The sequence below is a fragment of the Leguminivora glycinivorella genome, chromosome 15 (assembly GCF_023078275.1).
Source record: "Leguminivora glycinivorella isolate SPB_JAAS2020 chromosome 15, LegGlyc_1.1, whole genome shotgun sequence".
Lineage (NCBI taxonomy): Eukaryota > Metazoa > Arthropoda > Insecta > Lepidoptera > Tortricidae > Leguminivora > Leguminivora glycinivorella.
The window spans coordinates 12,441,775-12,463,998 of NC_062985.1; the positions used below are offsets into that span (position 1 = coordinate 12,441,775).

At 38.0% G+C, this 22,224-nt stretch overlaps 1 protein-coding gene across 1 annotated transcript in view; it reads right to left on the minus strand.

The window, feature by feature from the left end:
- Nucleotides 1-4,521: 4,521 nt before the first annotated feature.
- LOC125234222 (furin-like protease 2) overlaps nt 4,522-22,224 on the minus strand; it is a 45,305-nt gene continuing 27,602 nt past the window's right edge. The window contains exons 3-12 of the mRNA XM_048140431.1: nt 18,912-19,034; nt 10,046-10,180; nt 9,565-9,872; nt 7,726-9,489; nt 7,510-7,625; nt 7,318-7,435; nt 6,691-7,245; nt 6,475-6,575; nt 5,982-6,169; nt 4,522-5,397 (exon numbers count right to left, since the gene is read on the minus strand). Of these exons, the coding sequence (XP_047996388.1) occupies nt 5,248-5,397; nt 5,982-6,169; nt 6,475-6,575; nt 6,691-7,245; nt 7,318-7,435; nt 7,510-7,625; nt 7,726-9,489; nt 9,565-9,872; nt 10,046-10,180; nt 18,912-19,034 (3,558 nt within the window). The 3' untranslated portion in view covers nt 4,522-5,247. The remainder of the gene's footprint in view (nt 5,398-5,981; nt 6,170-6,474; nt 6,576-6,690; nt 7,246-7,317; nt 7,436-7,509; nt 7,626-7,725; nt 9,490-9,564; nt 9,873-10,045; nt 10,181-18,911; nt 19,035-22,224) is intronic.

A 22,224-nucleotide genomic window follows, 5' to 3' on the forward strand; every position in this document is an offset into this window, starting at 1 on the left:
GGGATCGAACCCAGTTCTTCAGATTACGCGGCTTCCCGGCCACCCAATAATCACTGTTCTTTAGCCTTGTTTTGAGTTCCTATAGTTTTCAATACAGATATAAAAGAAAGGTTGACTGGTATGAATGCTGTTTTGCATTAAGTCCGCCTTTTGTACTACATATAACTTTTCTTTGTGCACAATAATTAACTGCCCAGATTTAGACTCAGACTACTTATGTCTGTTACTTAAATAGTTAACAATTTAACACTTGCGGTTAAATTTTTCTTGTTAAGGGGTGTTACACATTAAAAGTAAAACGAATTATGCCATCATAAAAACCATCGATTTATTTACATTTTATACATATTTACATCAAATCATTCCACCTCGCAGTTTATATACAACCGCTCGCTATATCCACGAACCAACAATATCAAAGAAAGAAATTATTTTAAGATATGTTAACATTAAACTCTAGAATAAAACATGACTAACAGAATATGTAATAAAATAGATATAGTTAGGACAACAGTACTAGACAAAACTTTGGTTACATTTTTAGTCCTTGCTCGTAATTTACTTACATTATATTTTAGGAAAATAAGTAGAACATGCAAAATAAAACGTACCGGTCGATTAAATATTTTTTTCTCAATTTACCCTGAATTAATTACATTCATCAATTTAAAAAGAAAATAGTACAATTGTGCAGAATACAGAAAACTTCCAAAAAAACAACTGAAATTACCACATTATCCATGTTAAATAATAAAGAGAACATAGGTAAAGGTACTTTTGGTGGCAAATTATGAGCCTCATATAAGTTTAAGATCTCTTACCAGTTTTAGTTTCGCAATTTTGGAATATTTCTGCACCTACTTGCTAGTAGTAGCCAGCTCTATAGAAATTAGCAACGAGCGAAGGATTAGGTCCCTTAGACAACACATTAAATCAGTGGTCCGAATTACAGTAGGTATACCTACATCATATACGAAGATAAATAATTTGTATATTACACAAATCAACAATTTTTGTTAGCTTGTAAATAATCTGAGTATTTTAGAAGTAATAATTGTAAAGCTGAGTTTAGACGTGCAAGTTTTGAGACAGAAGTATATGCAAGAAAGAGATGCAAATATCTGCCACTCACTCTTACCTATAGTTGCGTCTCAAAACTTGCAGCAATAACTTGCTGGTCTAAACTTAGCTTTATAATCTGAAATTTAATTTCAGTCAATATCCGGCTGGTTTACAACCACTTTGAAGCAACGGAAACGGGTTGTTTTGTTGTTCCATACGAACTCCTTTTATTTGCTCTTATATGTAGATTTTATAAACTAACGGCTAACTTCAAACAATGCTTTTAGGATTTCATAGCGGTGCAATACTGACAGATCGGTAAAGTACCGCTCTGATATCTTACAAATATTGCTCTAATGGGGCCGATACTTTCAAATAAGCGAGTCAGTTTTTAATATAAGAACAGACAATTTATTTTCTAAAAGCTTGTTTTTTCAGTAAAGTGTACATTTTACTATTTTCATCACAATCTTTGAATATTTAATTAATCGTAAACGAAACTGGCAAAAGGCTTACAAATAATCAAGCACACTTTAATAAAACGTGGAGTGGCTGAGATAAACATATGCACTCATTTACATACAAATGTCTACAGCAATTAACTCTGAATATTAAATGACGTAATTGAATACTCGAAGCGTGTAAATAATTCATATAATATGGCTGTACATAGCTCTTTCATATAATGAAAATCTACACACCAATACATAGAGAAATAATACACAACTGTTAGTACATAGCATCATCATTTTGTTTTTGAATTGGAACTTTATGACTAATTAAAAAAAAATACATAATAACAAATACATAATACGTAATTCAGATTAACGACGAATTCACAGGGCTCGGGCTAGCACTTCATTGACGCGCCATTATGTCGCCGCGAGATAGACTAAGTACCTACACGTCCTTATGTCATTAATTACAATAAAATTAGAAAACAGACGTGTGATCTATGTCACGGCGGGAAACTACAGCGCCTGTCAGTTGCTACTGTTGCTAGCCTGATGGTCAGATGTCATCATCATGGTCATCATCATATAAACCGAAAGACGTCCACTGCTGGACATAGGCCTCCCCCAAAGATTGCCACAATGACCTGTCCTGCGCCACCCGCATTCAGCGGACTTCTGCGACCTTCACCAGGTTATCAGTCCACCTTGTTGGGGGCCTACCCTCGCTGCGCCTTCCGGTACGCGGTCGCCACTCGAGAACCTTTCCGCCCCAACGCGGCCATCGGTTCTACGTGCAATGTATAGGTACAGTATGTACTTAAATTCGAATGTACAAATAGCTCCAATATTTTCAAAAAACTCTTTGCACCGATAGCTATTGAATTAAATAAGTTTAAACTTTATAAATTGTAGTAGAGAACATCACGAAACGAAACGCTCGTAGATATCTATCTCTATCGCTCTTGCGTATTGGCGCGACAGATCCAGACAACCTTTCGCGGCGTTTCGTTTTCGTTTCGCATCGTAGAAATGCCATTCGGCTACGGGGCCAGTACACTTTTTTTTACATACCTTGTTATAAGAACCAGCTGTTAACACAAACCTAAAATGTGGATTTACAATAATGATAAATATAGTCGTAGATAATTGCCCTCAAAATTTAGACTTATGGGCATTTTCAGAATTTGGGTCCCCCCAATTAGCGTAAGTTGTTAACAAAAACTAACTCGCTGTCAGTTTTGTGACGACAATTAAGCAAAAAATTTACTTTTTTCATATTCTTAAAGTTTATGTAATTAACACAAAAATAATATTTTTATTGATATTTCATGCTTAATTATCGTCACAAAACTGACAGTGAGTTAATTTTTGTTAACGACTTATGCTAAATGGGGGGTCCCAAATTCTGAAAATGCCCTTATACAACCAGATTTGACATGACCTAAATGTTATAGTTGTATACATAACTTTGCAATAGTTCTTCCTTCAATTTAAAAACAATATATTCTTTAAAAGGATGGTGTTGAACTAACATAATATATCGTCACTACTTTGAAAAAATCTCGTATCTCACGCTGCTCCTCAAAGTTAAAATGCAGTAAGTCTATATGCATTCCATACATACTACAATTTTCTTTTCATTGACAGACGAAAATACAAGTTTTTTTTAAAGTAGAGACGATATTAATAAATTCTAATTTGAATATTTGACACTGATTACATTAGGTATACTTGTTTCTAAAGGCACTAACGGGATGACAGAAATTTGAACGATTTTAGCACTATAAAGTAACCCGGAAATAATTGTTTATAGTATAAACTTTATACTTCTAACGCCCATCACCCTTGACTTGTACCAGCTGTTGATTTTGCGTCGCACTTTTTGTAAGGGCCGCTTGCACCACCCGCTTAACTTAAGGTTAGTGAGCTGTCAATTGTCAAATTCCATATAAAATGGTGAGTTAACCTCGGGTTAACCCTCCATTTTCGGTGGTACAAGTGACCCTGTCGTGTAGCTACTAAATAACACTAGTGTGTTAAGCCCGTTGATAGTGGGAATTTATAAGCATGAAAAAAATACAGATATTACGCGCAAATTACATTATACTACATTATTTTCTAAAAACGCTGAAGATTTGATTTATTTACGTTTGCACCACAGAACTAGGTTTATATAAAAGAAACAAGTTCATCTATTTATTTGTATCTAGGGGCCGAGCGTGTCAGATTTTGTACTGAAGTTGTTAATTGTCTGTGATTTTAAATATGTCTCAGGCCCATGTGTGTTCATAATTTTTGTGTTCTTGCAATTAAATATCACGCAACGAGGCATTTTCAATAAAATAAAATAAATAAATAAATAGTGGGGACACCTTACATAGATCAACTTAGCCCCAAACTAAGCAAAGCTTGTACTATGAGTGCTAAGCGACGATATACATACTTAAATATGTAGATAAATACATACTTATATACATAGAAAACATCCATGAATCTGGAAAAAATATCTGTGCTAATCACACAAATAAATGCCCTTACCGGGATTCGAACCCAGGACCGCGGCTTAGCAGGCAGGGTCACTACCGGCTGAGCCAGACCACTCGTCAGTCATTTTCAATGTTTTTGTTGACTTCAACTTACAAAAATTGACGCCCGAAAGTTGCAAACTGCGATTAAAGATGGACAACTCAGTGGATTTTACTGAGTTCATTTGACACACTAAGTAGATACGTTTGCCTGATCTATGGTGTACCCTATATTATGACGTAGACAGGCATCAAAATTATATACCACAAAAAAATCAAAAAAGATCCTCAGTTGTTTCTTACATGTTTTAGACTATTTAATTATTAAGCTAAGCCCTTTAGAAGTCCTCTAACCTACCAAATATGTAGCTACGAAAATTGACCTTTGATCGTTAATAACTGTTTTATATATAATAAAAAATATTGTTACAGTTTAAAATATTTCTTTAATAGACTACAACTATTTGGTCATGTCAAAGTGGTCTACATTATTTTGTATTATAATATTTATAATTCCTAAGCTATGTACACTGTTATCATGTATTCAAACCTTTACACATCAGTCTGTAGTTTAATCTCTATTACAAACCTGCCGGATGATCCTTCTGAGATCAAAAAGCTGTGGCACATAATAATTATTTATAGAGCTGTTTATCAGAAAACGAATTTAATATTTAACTTTACTATAGAAGCCAAAATGAGACGGAAAAGTGGAAAACCCGCGGGACCACAAGAATACCAGTATTCAATTTTATCCCTTTAATCAATGTAACACTTATTTATTTATTAGAATTGAGGGTTCTGAATCTTCCGCTTTATTCGTCAATATAAAACTTTATTAACACGTCTCGCCACAACACGTCGTCGTCGTAATATACGCGTCTGGAATTAAAATGCAACCATCACGAAGTTTTTAAAAGCTATTAAAAACAAACAATGACAGTTTTTTATATAGGTACCTACCATTCTATGGAAAACAACATAGGTCGATTCTGCAACATTACTTTTCTATTAAAATTTATGGTTTGAACTTGAACGTCGAAAAACTCTTCAGAGTTAGTTTGTACAGTTGATTTCAAAGATATGTTTACCTTCACTTGTCAACAGTTGAAAGGGGGAAAACGTATTGATACTCTTGAGATAAGCTAAGGCCTCATCCGGCAAGCACACAACAGGGCTTATCCTATTTATATTGACTCTGTTCACTATGTTGGTTCCTCCAGCAGGCCCGCCTGTCCCGCCGCGACGGTTAGGGCTGTCGCCTTCAGAGGAACCATGTCCTCGTCCAGGGTTGTCAGCTGGGAGTATTCAGCTTGCGGGAATACTGTGCGCCGCTTCCGCTTCTTTATGTTAAACTGTTGAGAAAAAATATAGTTTAATTTTGACCCAAATGATTATAATTAAAAAAAATCTCGTATCTCACGCTGCTCCTTAAAGTTAAGACGCAGTAAGTCTATATGCATTCCATACATACTTACTACATCTTTCTTTTTATTGACAGACGAAGATACAAGTTTTTTTTAAAGTAGTGACGATAGGTACCTTTTTTACATTTCAATTTATTTCTACAAAAATAGCAAAAACAATCACTGAATACTTTAATCTACAAATTAAATGATTGGCCTTAATTGCCGTCAGTCGGCAAGAAATTTTTAAATAAATTTCTAGTGTTGTGGAATAATTTCCATTTGGAAGTAAGTATTTTTTAATTACTAGGTTTTATTGATAAAGTTTTAGTTATTCTTTGTAAAAAAGTTGAAGACGATTACATTAGACTGGAAATGGTCACAGATTAAGTTGGAATTGTGCCAAATCTGTAAGTACTAAAAAATATTCCTTTAAGTGACGTAACACATTTAAACTATTTATGAAGGAGTTTAATTGTCAATGTCATAGTAATTAATCTAACATGCACAAGTGAATAAAAATAACGAATTACCCTTATAACTATAAATACTATGACGACTACAAGAAGCGCCGAGCCGACACTCCCCACTGCCAATAAATCATGGTCCCAGATATTCGAGCGGTCCTTCGATTCGTCAACAAAAAACGAGGCTGTTATACGAGTGCCAATGTTCTCCGCAATGCGCCTTTTACCCGCCGATGAGCCGTTTAAACAGCCTCCTAGAAAAGAATTCTGGTTTACCTTTTGTATTCAAAACGCTTGGAAAACTCTATTGGGAATAGAATCCGTATAAAAGAAATTGTTGCGAAGCCACAGGCTAGACAACGCCCGGATACCGAGTTCGTTATAAACTTTATACCTTTGTTCTTACGCCGCCGTAATCTTTATTTATCCTTTTCAATTACTTCAGTGGCGTCTTTGAAACATAATGAAATACAACAATTTTGTTTGATAAGGATTGAGTGGGAATCTTCCGGAAAATGTATACCAAATGTTTTGTAATTTATTATCGAAAGTGCCTTACCTATATCTTTGTCGCAATGGCAACAGTCAGTCGACACGTTGGTGCTCAAAAAATTTGAAACCATACTTTCTGTACAACATGGCAGACATTTATGATTTACCCTAAAACAAACAAAAATCATTACATGCTTTTAAAATTGCTGTCCAATTATAGTACCTCATATAATACCAACATAGTCGTATAAAAAAGCATATTATAAAAATAAAAAGAATTTACCTATCTAACCGCAATGGGTGAGCACATGTCACACAACTTGTAGGCCCCGGTCCGGAACATGACCGGCAAGAATCGTGACAAGGACGGCAAGTGCGCGTCCTGGGCTCGTAGTATTGGGAACTAAGGCACTCCACACATAGGCCGTTCTCCAAAGAAAAGTGTGTCGGGCAAGACGTGCAGCGCTGCGGCCCGGCGCCGTGGCAGTCCTGACAGTAATGGTGACATCGCCGACAACTGTCTTGCCATGGAAAGAAGTTTTGAGGGCATTCAGGCCTGCACTCGCCGGCGGCTAACCTCCATTCTGGAGGGCAAGATGCACACTGGTCTCTTCGAGGGCCTGTACATGTCTCACACGATAGGTAGCATTTTGAACAGGTTCCTTCATCTGGGTAGTACCCGGGAGCACAGGTCGCTCTACACGTGCCAGACTGTAGACGCAAAGCACCCGCACAAGATGTACAGTTCAATCGCGAGACACACGCCGTGCACGTGTGCGGACACTTCGAACACCGCCCGGCCGTCTGGAAATATCCTTGCCCGCACTCAGCCACGCACCTAAAACAAACGAAACCTTAGTGGCTCCTTTCTTTGCAAAGACAAAAGCCAGACTTAATAAAGTGTCCTCACCTCGATCCCTGTAATAACAGCGGGCTCGAGCAAAACAAACAGTCCCACTCATTCGAACCGCTACATTTCTCACAAGTAGAATGGCAATTTTTACATCGACCTTCCTCGTAGTACTCGTCTGAAAATAAGCTTTAGTTGTAATCTACATGTAAGAGCATGAAATAAAATACCGTATTTCTGATAGTAACATACTTGTATCACATTTCTCGTTGCCACTTGGGAGGCATTTTCCTCCTTTAGTAAAAATCCATTTATCTTTGCATGCTGTACATATTGTGTTTGAGCACATTGAGCACCCAATGGGACATCTGAAATAAGTAATAAGTATGTGAATTAAAATTAATAGTATTTTCAGGAAATCGTATTACGATAATGATAATGTTTTTTTTATATTTATATGCTACTTACGCTATACATTCTCTTCTCTGAACGTCTGCGTAATATCCGGTAGGGCATTTTTCAACGCAACGGCCTTTGAATACGTAATTGCCGATCCTGCATGAGACACACGCCGTTTCGCTCGGGCCGTTGCATGACTCGCAGGTCCCTTGACATGGCAGGCAACCAAAGTCATCCTTTTGATATGTACCCGGAGGACACGTTGCTAAACAAGAACCATTATAAAGCACATAGTTATGGGCGCAAGAAGCGCACATGTCAGCTTTCTCAGAACATGTATCACAGTGCTCTGCGCACGGGAAACAGGCGTTGGCATCGGGGTCCTCATAGTAGCCATCTGGGCATTGTTGTAGGCAGACGGCTAAATCGATGACCAGGAGGTGAGCAGGAGCGCAAGTCAGACAGGAATCTTGGCCAGCGCCAGCGCAAGTCTCGCATGACTCGTGGCAGGGCCAGCACACACCGCCTTGATTCACGAAACTTCGCGGCGGACAGCGCGACACACACGAGTTGTCTAGCCTGTAATGCTTACACGCCACACATTGTGTGGGACCCTTGCCATAACAGCCCTGTGAATCACATTCCGGATCGCATAGTCTTTGCACTTGTTTATCATTGGCATCCGCTAAAACATTTTTTCTTTGCGCGGAAGGAATATTTTTGGGATTGGCATGTCTGTCCGAAATTCCGAGCTCGATTTCGTTAAGGAATTGCGAATATTCGGAGGCATCATAAACGTCGTTTACGTGATAAGCCTTTTTGTCCTGGTATGCGTTATTGTTTGATGTAAAATAGCTTTTATTTCGTAGTCTAATAGGGTTAGTGGCGGTGCCGTAAAATATCAGCTGCCATTTTTTTAACAGCCCCGCTTGGGTCACATGATTATTTCCCGCGTTTATTATCTGAAGGGTCCATCGTCCTTCGGCGCTCTCGCCCCAGAAATGGACACTTAAAAACGGCCAATCGTCAAAATTAGAGCTTGTGGCGTCATGCGTCCTTTCAAATAAAAGAGTCGAAGTGGTTCCCATCGGCGATGTAAGTAGTATGCGCAAATTACCTCTGGGGAAAAAGCTGAGTGAAATTTTACATTGAACGTGTTCCAAAAACCTGACCTCATTTACGGTACCGCTGCACCCATTGACATCCATATGCATTGATATCGTGTAGCCGGAAGAAGTTTCGATCGATTTGTCCTCGTTTATTTCTTGCGACTTGCAAATGTGTTGAGGTGCCACGCCGGTCCATTGTTCGGCTAATGTGACCATTTGGGCGGCGTCCATTAAACCGTAGCCAAACTTGTGGCTTACTTTCCGCTTCACTCCATTTACGATCCACCCTTCTTCTTTTTCTAATGGCTGCGACCTTGAAGTTAAAACCACTAGATGTTGGACGTCTCGCCACGACAGCAAAGGGTTCGCTTCTAGCGCTAATGCACATATTCCCGCAGCTAAAGGCGCCGAGGCGGACGTGCCCGTATGATCTACTGTACATAAGTGATCTGGCCTTAATTGAACATCCATATCAACAGTAGCTACACTTTTATCCCTACCCGGAGTACCGGAACTATAAGTTGAGGCCAAAGTAGAAGAGCACTCTTCTAAATACCATGGCTTATAACCGCCTTGGGTTGCGCTTGATACTGATATCGTGAAAATACTATTTGCGTATCCGTCGCAATTACAAGAGTCGGTGTGCCTTCCTCCGTTGCCCGACGCCCATATAAAGATCGACCCCTTTCCTCCCCTGCCGTTTGTCACTCCATTTATAAAGGCTCTGAAACAAAACATTTTAATGAGCTCACCGCTTGCTATTATTTTTTATCGCATGCAATTAGTAGTCTAACCTTACCTTCTAGCTAAAGGACCAGGTCCGTCGACAGTTTTTCCGTCGTCCTCGGGTCCCCAGGACGCGCTGTATATGTCTATATGATGAGGGTTGAAGCCTAGCGCTTGGGCCTCAACTGCGTCATTAACAAGGCCGTCTAACATCCTGACGCCTCCAATGCTCGCATTGTACGCAATACCGACGCCGCAGTACCTATTGTACGCGACCGCAGCCACCTCTCCCGCGCACCGGGTGCCATGTTTATTGTCGCCATTGTCCTGCGGCGTCGGGTCCGTGTCGTTCCCGTTTATATCGGTCGATGCGGTCCCGTCCTAAAACATCACAATAATAATAAAATATGCCTCCGTATAGTGCTAGCCGTAGAATGTAAAGGTGTAAAAGATACAGGAATGATACGAATTACAAATATATGTTTCCACGGGCGGCAGTTACACAAGAGCTTGAGGCAAAATAATAATTTATCGTACAATAAATGTGCACTTACATAGTTTTGTGACAAGTCTGGATGGTTGGGCTGAATGCCATCATCTAAAATGGTTATGACTACCCCTTTCCCCGTGTATCCCTTCCTCCACGCGTAGCCTACGTTCATGTCCAGACCGTCGGCCGCCCCGCCATTCTGTAACAAAACTAGACATTGGCCCAAAATCGTTGGAAGCATTCCTAGCAATTTGGAACGTTTTAAGGTGGAAACTCATTACACCATATCATGCTATGACCGTGCTATGAACGTGTCAGACAAAAAAATATTCTTTGTATTACAAAGTATGAGGCTATGCATACTAGCCCGTTCCATCACCGATCATACCCGTAGCGTGCCATGCACGGACCGTCAAATATTGTCGGCGAGGATATTTTGCCGGTGTCGAAACGCTCCGTGAATGGCACGCAACGGTGATAGAACGGTGCGTGCAGGCGGTCAAACGGGGTATAACCGCGTATGGTGACCGTTTGAAGCACGTTATACACGCGTTGTCATACTTCTTTCAGTCACTATACTCGCCTATGCTACGGGGATGATACGCAGACACTACGGTCACTATACTCGTCTATGCTACGGGGATGATACGCGGACACTACGGTCACTTAACTCGTTATGCCCGGATATGAAATGATGTGGACACGTTGTAGTGGGCATAGCCATCCGTGTCGCGTAACATTCCGTGCCTGACACGTTCATAGCACGGTCATAGCATGATATGGTGTAATGGGTTTCCACCTTTAACGTATAGTTTGTGCTACTTAGACTGAACGCCAAAAAAGATTAAAACAAAAGAGTCTACACAAATGGTGATTGTAATAGCGCAATTACATTAGGCCGTTATCGAAATTGGGGCTAACAATGAACTACGTCGTATGCACCCGGGTTCGGGAACTACCAATTTGGGAATAATCAAACTTAATTATTTTAGAAGTTCGGCTCCCACATGTGTGGACCTAATCGATATTTAATTAGTGAAAGCAAATCAATGAGTTGAATGAACTTATTTAATTTACATGAAATGAGTTTACAAGTATTCTTCATTATTAATTACACTCGGGATGTTACTTGGTCAGAAACGCTAATTCCTCTCGGCAGCAATGGAGCAAAATGTATTTAAAGCAATGCTCCATCCACGAACAATAGCCTTTTACAGAAGAGGGTTCTAAAGTATTTTTCGTTTTAAAACGTGTTAATACAAAGACGAGATGCTTGCCTCGGTATTTATTTGAAACTATCATACTAAAGAGTTAGTCGGGAAAGATAATAGACATTTTCTTGGCATTTGCTCTTCAGCCTGGTTAGTCTCTGTTTCAAGACAATGTATAAAGCATCTAGTAATTAGCGTCGCTGTACTTATAAATAATTTAAGCTTTCTTAAAATGTAGTGGAGAAAATACGCTTTATTCTTTTAATTTACTCTTAAGGTTAGGTTTAATAATGAGTGATGATCCATACTTTCTATACTTACTAATATTATAAATGGGAAAGAGTGTGTGTCTGTTTGTTTGTCCGTCTTTCACGACAAAACGGACGATTTGACGTAATTTTTTAAGTGGAGATATTTGAAGGGACGGAGAGTGACATAGGCTACTTTTTGTCTCCTATAAAATAAAGAGATTTTTTTCCAAGTAGGCAAAATACAAATTTTACAATGCGCATATGAATATCAAATGAAGCTACATCGGCTCTGTGTCTACGCCTCAGCTTGAAGAAGATTTCAGTCCCCCTTCAGTGGGAGGAGGTATCCACTATGGACTAAAAAAGCTGAAATCTATTATTATCTAAGCAATTATCCATCAGGGGTTATTCAATCAATATCTATGTTAAACAAACCAATCTTTATAAAAATTTAGCTAATACCGTTAATAATCAAGTACAAATTGGACTAATAAATGATGTAACATAATTTAAAATGGAATTTAGTGGAGCACCGTAACCAAATAGTTTTCATCGGCCTTCCATTTGCTTTAGTTTTGATTAAATTTCCCGTTAACGTAAATAAACAAACATAGTTCATTAACTTAACCCCCAACACGTCTGGGATTAAGTATCGAATACTTCCAAATTGTAATGAATCATCTTCAGGGCAATTTATCTTCAGAACAAGTCACGAATATAAATCATGTAGATTTATCCGGCAGCGTTACGGGTGCGGGAAGCGGGCGTTTTCCTTCGGGCGTACTAATAACAAATAAAACAACTTAATAGTTCTCTTATAAACTTTAGGTGCAGAGAAGTGTAAAAATATGGGTGTTACAAAAGGTTACATTACAACCATCATTTTTTAATTTCCGATGCAAAAACGACGGGTTGTTATAAGTTTGACGTGTCTGTCTGTATGTTTGTGTGTGTGTCTGTCTGTGGGTGTGGCATCATAGATAGAATTAGTCGGGAGTGTTCTTAGTCATGATTTATGGAAATCCACTATGTCGGAAGTTTTTTCAAAATTAAATTTTTGTGGTTAGGTTATTTACAATATTTACGTACCTACCTAATAGTAGGGACGAGATACCTAAAGTAATCGACTGTAGGGCTAGCAGATGATAGGAACAACAGTATCTGGCTGCGGCATACTTCACATACTTGATGACATTTATGACGTAAGAGTAGTCTATTTCCCGACGATATACATAATATCGCGCCAAATGCATCATGTATTTTAGACGCTATTGACAGCATGGCAAAATTTAAATTTGAATCAATCTTTGTCAAGGCCATGCATTTAAGGGTTAAGTCCTACTGCTACCCCTGCTGGTGAATTAAAAACGAATAAATATTTTAAAACTCTAGTCTAAAATGTAGGATTGTAGCCGAATTGAGGCCTTAGCCAAAGCACACCTCGGACACTGGCGATCAAATATATGAAAGAGGCGCGTTCCTCGCACACAGTCTAAGCTCGTGTAGGTGAACGCGTACTATGCTTGTATGAGTGAATATAACAGGTCGACTGTTTGCGTTTTTGACAGGCGGTAACTGTGAGTTAACCGAGAAGGGGTGGGCGGCACTTTCAGCGGGGAGCGAGAGTGGCCATACTGTACGTTAGTACTTTTTATTATACTGTGGCCAAAGTCAGACCATTGTAAAAAAATGTACTCTACCTTGAAGGAACTTGTACTTTGGAAAGTTTTTGAAACTTTGTTTATTAAATAGTTCACAAGTTGCCTCCCTAAAAGAGATAACCTTGCCCACATTGCGTGCTACGAAAAATAGTAAAAACAAAAAGCTCTAAAAGAATTACATTTTCTACCTCTCACGAACTCTTAATTATTATATTCTCAAATATTAATAAACAGAGTTCGTGAGAGGTAGAAAATATATGAACTCGCAAAAAACACCTGTTACAATTAGTAAAAACGCCAGAGAGAGACACGTTATCCCCGTATGACACACTTATCTATAATAATATCAATCAGAGAGCGCGAAAGAGAAAAGTCTCAACCAAAGTTTATGTTACTTCCTTCTGGAGGTCCAGTAAATAAGCCTTACAACGTTTTTTGAAAACCGCCAGGGACTTACAGTTAACTATGGGTGGCGGCAAATTGTTCCAGCATTTAGATGCAGCATAGCGAAAACTGCCTTAATCTGTAGTAATTATAACTATTATAAGGTAACTGTAAGATATATCTAAAGGATAAGTTTGCTTTAGTTTAGTATCGCGTATTTTGAACGGGGGCTCTTAACCGATAAGGTTTTTTTCCAAAACAGACTAATATTTTGAATTACTTATATAATGTTTTTATGTAGGCCTAAATCATGTACTACGAGTATTACTAGTACTTATTGACCGCAGCGAAGCAAGGGCTACGTTTTAACTCAAGCAGTTTGCTTTTGTATGTCCGGATGTCTCGCTCTACAGCTCTCATTTCCCAACTGATTCGCGTGAAATTTTGTGACCAGATTCTATGACTCAATAAATTTTTTTTGTCGTCACAGATTTTGGAAATTGTAAAAAATTACTAAGTCATGGGGCCTCACGCCTTAACTTTTAGCCGTATCGATATCTTAAAAGTCTTGCCTTTTAGATGCATGTATATAGAGTGCTTGGCAAAAAAATCAGACGTTTTAGAACACAGGTTTAGACGGTAGATGTAAAAATATGTAATTTTGCATGAGAATAAGCATTTTAATTTCGCCAATCTACGTATGTGTTAGGGTGGCTCAGTGGTAAGTCACCGTGCTTTTTTCAAATTTCTAATCACCAAGTTCTGCGTTCGAATCCTCCAGGTGCCATAAACTTTGTATTTTTTTGCATTTAAATTATGTATTATAATAATTCTATTTTAACCAACTAAGCGATATATACATTTTATATACATATTCATTTTTTTTCAGTAGAAAGTAAAATCCTGTTTGCTTGATGATCGAAATTTGCATTTTTATGTCCGTATATTTTCCTACATTCAACCGATTCTCGTAAAATTTAATTATGTAACGAGACTATTTATATTTATTTTTTATGATCCAGTGTTTAATAATTTTGAAGTACAAAAAAAACTTATTATTTATAAATAAATTTAGTGCCGAAGATGGCAAAAATAAGTACTAACCAATTTGATATAGAAAGGATGAGCTGAAATAATTACGATGCCTCTCCTACAACGTCACGCCACAATATTCTCACAGATGGCGTTAAACAGAAGATAAAAACTTACCTCGGAAAAATTGTGTTTGACCAAAGACCTATATAACTTCGTCTGACTAAGACTCTATACTCTCTGGTTTGACTAAAGAAAACGGACGCAAACATTAAAAATTTGTGCGTGGAGTCCCTCCGCGCGGCATAAGTGAAACTTCGTAACATAATTATGATAGCTGTAATGTTGGCAACAAGAAGAAAAATAATAAAAATAAAAATACAAAAAGTTTTGCATTTGCCGGGAATCGAACCTAGAAATATGACTAGCGTGAGGGCCAAAATGTACCATGAATGACACTGCACCACCGTGGTTTGTACTAATCGGTGCGAATTTAAGTGTTATGTGCTGCCACTTTCAAATACTCGTAGATTGAATTAGTGAGTTGGCGATGCATCGTAGTATTTAAAATAGTTGGGTTAGGGTTTTCTTGTGACCCTGAAAAGCGAAAATAGGAAACCTACTTCGCGGGCTACCGTCGACACGTTTACAAAACAAAAACTGATAACAAAACCAAAATGGACGACGAGGGGGAAGCACCCACAGTCCCACAAGGGGGGCTCGATACCACGTAGTACGTATTGAAAATAAGTTAGGTTAGGGTTTTCTTGCGAAGTTTAAGATCGAAAATAAGGGGGGGGGGGCTCGGCGGCGCAGCCCCCGCAAAATAGAAGCACCAATTAAGTATCCAAACTAAGTAAGGTTAGGTGTTCTTGTGACCCTGAAAAGCGAAAATAAGCAACCCACTTCGCGGGTTAGCGTCGACACGCTTACAAATCGTGGACGACGAGGGGCGAAGAAAGAAATACCACCGTTGTACTTATTGAAAAGAAGTTAGGGTTTTCTTGCGGCGAAACACCCACCCCGGGGCTCGGAGGGGGGGGGGGGTACCCTCCACGAAATACCAACGTAATACCTATTGAAAATAAGTTAGTTTAAGGTTTTCTTGCGACGAACAAGAGTAATTATAAGGGGGGGGGAGGCTTGGGGGGCCCAGCCCCCGAAAAAAAAAGACCTATTAAATATCCAAACTAAGTTAGGTTAGGATTTTTGTGTGACGCTTAGAAGCAAGCCCACTTTGCGGGCTAGCGTCGACACGATTACAAAACAAAAGTTGATAACAAAACCAAGGGCAGGACTATGATGCTTGCCATTTTCTCACTTATCTACGCGGATAAAGCATCCGTCACGTTGTGGCAAGTTAGTCAGTGTGAGATTGACATGTGTCATATCCACATTGATAAGTGATAAAAGTGCAAGCATGATAGCCCCACAGTTTTTATATGTTAAATGCAGAAATTGCCATTAAGGGCTTGAGTTGAGTGCCTATAGCGTACGAGTATATGTCGCTTGAAACTGTTGCTGTCATGAGGTCATGACTTGACTGCGATAATCACTAATTAGCTTTCAGTTTTGCGTTCCCTAAGCATTTCGCGAAGGTCTACAGCTACAACAAAAAAACCAAAGAAGAAAAAAATACCGGTTTTTAGGGTTCCGTAGTCAACTAGGAACCCTTATAGTTTCGCCATGTCTGTCTGTCCGTCCGTCCGTCCGTCCGCGGATAATCTCAGTAACCGTAAGCACTAGAAAGCTGAAATTTGGTACCAATATGTAAATCAATCACGCCAACAAAGAGCAAAAATAAAAAATGAAAAAAAAAAATTTTTATTAGGGTACCCCCCCTACATGTAAAGTGGGGGCTGATTTTTTTTTTCATTCCAACCCCAACGTGTGATATGTTGTTAGATAGGTATTTAAAAATGAATAAGGGTTTACTAAGATCGTTTTTTGATAATATTAATATTTTCGGAAATAATCGCTCCTAAAGTAAAAAAAAGTGCGCCCCCCCCCCTCTAACTTTTGAACCATATGTTTAAAAAATATGAAAAAAATCACAAAAGTAGAACTTTATAAAGACTTTCTAGGAAAATTATTTTGAACTTGATAGGTTCAGTAGTTTTTGAGAAAAATACGGAAAATTACGGAACCCTACACTGAGCGTGGCCCGACACGCTCTTGGCCGGTTTTTTTGTATGAAATAAATACCGATTTCCGAGGTTTGGTACCGCACAAGAAGATATTTTAAAGTCAATTAACAGTACCCGGCGAATGATTGCACATGGGTTTCGACTTCGTAGAGCGTTGTCTCTTTCTTGCTTATGTGACGTTCATAAAATTATCTCTTTCCAATGACCGATGTGCATTCTTTCTCCCTTATTCATAATCATAAACGTTCACTAAAGTTATCAAGCCAATAAAGTTAGTTTGTCCCTTTCCAACGTATAGATGTGATAGAAAGGGACAAACGAACTTTATCGGCTTGATAACTTAAGTGAACGTTTATGAATAAGGGGGTATATCGCCGTTCACTGTACAAGTGACAAAATTATCACTTTTTTCCCGACATTTTTATCAGGTTGCACGACAATGTCGTAAGTGACTTTGAATATGCCTACAAAGTGCGAGAATTAAAATCGTTATATTCCGAACAAATATTTTTTTTGTAGGGAAATTGTTCAGTAATATTTTTGTATATTTGTTTATTAAAACACGTAAATACAGCTCTTCATTTGTTCCTCTATCAGTGCCTGAATCTATACTAGGGTGCCTCAACGGTCCAATTTCTGTCTAAACTGTCATGCCGTGACAGTAATGTGGAGACGGTCCCAACTCTGAACATAAATTGAGTTAAACACGATCGTCGTTTGACCTCTGGCCACAGAGAATATAAAATAAGAATGTAAATAATAAATAAATAATAATAAATAAATATTATAGAACATTCTTACACAGATTGACCGAGTCCCACGGTAAGCTCAAGAAGGCTTGTGTTGTGGGTACTCAGACAACGATATTATATATAATAATATATAAATACTTATATACATAGTAAACATCAATGACAGGTACAAATATCTGTGCTCATCACACAAATAAATGCCCTTACCGGGATTCGAACCCGGGACCGCGGCTTAGCAGGCATGGTCACTACCAACTACGCCAGACCGGTCGTCAAATAATATTTTTGTACGGTCATTATTGTGTTTACAATAAACTGTCAATAAAATCTAGAACTTTAATCCCAATAATGACATTAACTATCCGAGTGTCGTCTTTGAGTTTTTGACGTTTCAAAATAGTAAACGTTACTTGATAGCGTAACTCAGCGTAAGTTCACGGAGAATAATGTAATTTTTAGTTCTAATAATTAACAGTTCGGGGGCGCTGTTAACTTTCGACAAACTAATGCCACGTTCTGTGATGCATCGCATTGCACTGAGAGAAAATACAACCAGTTTTCTTGTTCGTTCAACAAGTATTTTGGTTAAAATAGCGCCTACGTGTTCTTTGGTTCAAACAACAAGCTACTTGTCATTTGAATCGGCAATATATTTGAATCAACAAGTCGATTTTATAAAAAAAACCTGACACATATTGTTTTAAACATACGTTTGGCTGATTCAAACGGATAAACCGCAACAAGTCGAACTTGTTAAATTCACAATGCAAATTTCTCTCAGTGTGTGATGAAAGAAGATTGAAAGTAAAAACGAGTCACTCAAGTGTAAAAAATCATAGATTGTTCGATATGTTTCGCTCCGTAATTTTAAATATTTCGTGCCGTAAAAATCAGCCCCTAGTAAAATAGGTTTTGACGACCGGTCTAGCGCGTATAGTGACCCCGCCTGCTACGCCACGGTCCCTGGTTCAAATCCCGGTAAGGTCATTTATTTGTGTGATGAGCACAGATATTTGTTCCTGAGTCATGGATGTTTTCTATGTACGAGTATATAAGTATTTGTATATTATATATATCATTGTCCGAGTACCTGCAACACAAGCCTTCTTGAGCTTACCGTGGGACTCAGTCAATCTGTGTAAGAATGTCCTATAATATTTATTCTCTTTATTTATTTTCATTATATTTTACAATATGTATATAAAAATAAAATATAAAAACATTTACAAAACAATATAAAAACATTATAAACATATAATAAAAAAACCTAACCTAGTGTGCCGCCAGCAGCGGGGCAGGGCCCAAGCTGCCGGTGGTTAGGGCTGCAGAGAGAGGAACCGTCGGATTATTCGAGCCGTGTCCAAGATCGGCGCCTTCTGCATCTGACCCTTGATCCACCCACCTAGCGAGAGTCTCTTAAGATGTTGGTCGAGACTCTTCGCTATGATAATATGTATTTATTATTATTATTTATTTATTTATAGGTACGTACCAAATACCACTGCTCCTTGAACAGCGGGTCGGGGAAGGACGGAGTGGACTGCCGCATGACGTGGCGCGGCTGCAGGTCCCGCTTCGACCGCCTCAGCTCGCGTTGCTGCATCACCCATCTCACCTGGAAACAAAACTTTCGTTAGCCCAAAATGTTAAGACGATACAGGAAGGGTCAATTCTCCATACAAACGCTCTCGACTATTTCCTCCCTGATTTTTGGAGATAGAGCAATGATTTTTTCAACATAGATTATTATAATTAATTTTTATCTTTGTCGAACCTTTTTGATTTTTTTGATATTCTTATTTTCAAAGACGCTAGAGCCCATCAAAAATTTCCAAAAACGGTGTTATTAATTATGGCGTAAAAAAGGTGTGGTTTTCAGAATTGGTGACAACTAGCCAAAAAAACTAAACGGTTCAACACAGATTATTTCATTGTTATTCAGATTCTCAAATTTCGTTACGATTGATTAAGTTTTGAAGGAGGAAACCGTCGAGAGCGGAACCTCGATTTTAAAGATTTTTTCGCAATATCTTTTAACTGAGTTGTTCTTAATGGACAATTTTTTTTTCGTCAAATATAGTTGATAACACTAGTATATTAAACTAGAATTCCCAAATTGAAAGGGGGGCTTTCCATTTTAGCATTTTCGCTCCTATAGCGTCTTAATTAGGTAAGTTTATAACCGGCAATGCGAACTGCTAAGGAATGGAACATGCTCTCCTCATCTGTATTTCCGTCCGAATACAATTTGGGTGTATTCAAGTCAAGAGTGAATAGGTTATTACTGAACCAGTGAGCTACAACTTCGGCGTTGTCGTCACTTTCCATGAAGTGCGACTAAGGTCAATTTATAAACTGTGCAGTTTATAATAAATAAAAAATATAATTATGTATTCTGGACGTCATTTGTCATAGTTAATTTCACTATATTGCTTGAAAAAAAGAGCTGGTGGCCTAGCATAGCGGTAAGAGCGTGCGACTCACAATCTGGAGGTCGCGGGTTCGAACCCCGGCTCGTACCGATGAGTTTTTTGGAACTTATACATAAGCATAATAATGTGCGAAATGTCATTTGATATTTGCCAGTCGCTTTTAGGTGAAGGAAAACATCGTGAGGGAACCGGACTAATCTCAATAAAGCACAGTTACCCTAAGTGCGTTTTCACATTATCCGATCCGATATCGGATGTCGGACCGATATCCCATACATTACAGGCGCCATCTTGGATGTTTTCTATTGAAATCCTTCCGACATCCGATATCGGATCGGATAATGTGAAAACGGCCTTAGGGGTGGAAGGTCAGATGGCAGTCGCTTTCGTGAAATAGTGCATACGCCAAATCTTGGGATTAGTTGTCAAAGCGGACCCCTGGCTCCCATGAGCTGTAGCAAATGCCGGGATAATGCGAGGAGAATTGAACTTCACTATATTGACTTTATTAAACGAGTAGATAGTTTAATAGTATTTCACAAGTTTCATAACGCTCATTAAATAATTTGATTACCAGCTTTTAAGAAACAGGATAACTTCGGCAAACACGTAATTTCAACTAATATGAATACAGTGTCTTCTATTCACATATGGTGCGTGTCTTCAGTGGACATAAATGACACTCAATACTCAATAAAATGGAAAATATAATAATCGATTGATTGAAATTACCCGTTTCGAAGTTCCTTCCCTTGTACTATCAACTGTAAAAGTGCATGGCGAATTTATCAATGAATTAATTCATAATTTCTCCTTGCACTATTCCAGCTGATAGTACCTTCCGTGTAAAACAAAACATGTTTCAACTATTTGGACCTACCTAACTTCGAATAACACAAACAGTAGGTACCTATGTTGGTTATAGGCGTTGTAGCTATAATATAAAGTGCCTCCCTTTTAAGTATGGATCCAATATATTCCCCTCGAGACTGTCACGTATATAGTATCAAATTATACATAAATGCCTATAGTTACACCTTAATTTCATTTGGAATAAATTTACTGCGGATTCCAGACATAGATTTCCTTGGGGACCGCCTAGGGAATTACTGAAACTTTTATAAAGAAAAAACGTACGCTGAAATCCAATTCGTGTCACAGCACAGAATATTATAGTTATTAGATTAAGGTACCGACGCCTAAGATTTTTAATATAAACTTGTAGTTTTCTTTATAGTGCTAACGAATATAGATACGTAATTGAAGCTCATTCACACTTAAAATGGAGTTAAAATTTTAAAGATGGACTGCTTATTTAAGAACAGGTGGCCTAGTCACAGTTATACATATACAATTTATTCTACCAAAACAGTACACATGTATGCATAGTACATACACATACATACATAGTAGTTATACATATATAATTTGTATCAAAATAAGTAGACGTGTAGGTACATAATAGACAGTGGTAGTTCAATATACACCGTGTTTTATTGAATTCCGCTAACTTCGGCATATAGGTCCATTCTACGAAACGGAATGGCATAGTTAGTTTTCTTAAATTTGTATTTTTTTCTAAAAATCCTGCGATAGATATTAACTTCAATTGCTGTTGAGAAACGGGCTTTACAATTAACTCACACTAAGTAAGTGTCCAAACTATGACATCGCATATCGAATACACAAAGCCCGTTTCTTAACGGAAATTGATGTAACATCTATCGCAGGTGTATGGTATTTTTCAGAAAAAAGTTACGAATTAAAAAAAAAACAATTATGCTATTCTATTTCCTATAATGGACCTAGCTATATGACGAAGTTAACGGAATTCAATAAAAACACGGTGTATAAGATGACTGATGGAGACGCAGACATGATTAGGACCAAGCCTGTTCATTCAATAAGTTATAAGCAATTAACTGTTTCATTTTTTTTAGAATAACGTTAGTAAAGGTAATTGTTTGTCTAGTCAAAAATAAAGTTTTAATTTATTTGCAAAGTTTAGGTCACAACAAAATCTGTCAAAGCTGCTTAATAAAATTAATTTAGATAAATCTTTCGCATTTATAGTTACATGAGATAAGAAAGCTTGTACGGAACCCTCAGCGGTTTTTTCTTCTAGATTTAGTGGCAGACCCAAGCGCTTGTCAGCAAACTTTGCTAACAAATTACTAATACAAGTTAGACTATGTAAATGAAAGCGAAATAGATTTTTTAACTTTTGTGATTAAATTAGTACTTAATGCTTACTTTTGATTGAGTTGAATTATTAAAATAGGTTATCTCCCAGGAGATACCCAGGTACAAAATAAGTTTGATAAAATCGCCTTATTGGACATGAAGCATTAGAAACCTAAGGCCACGAACGCC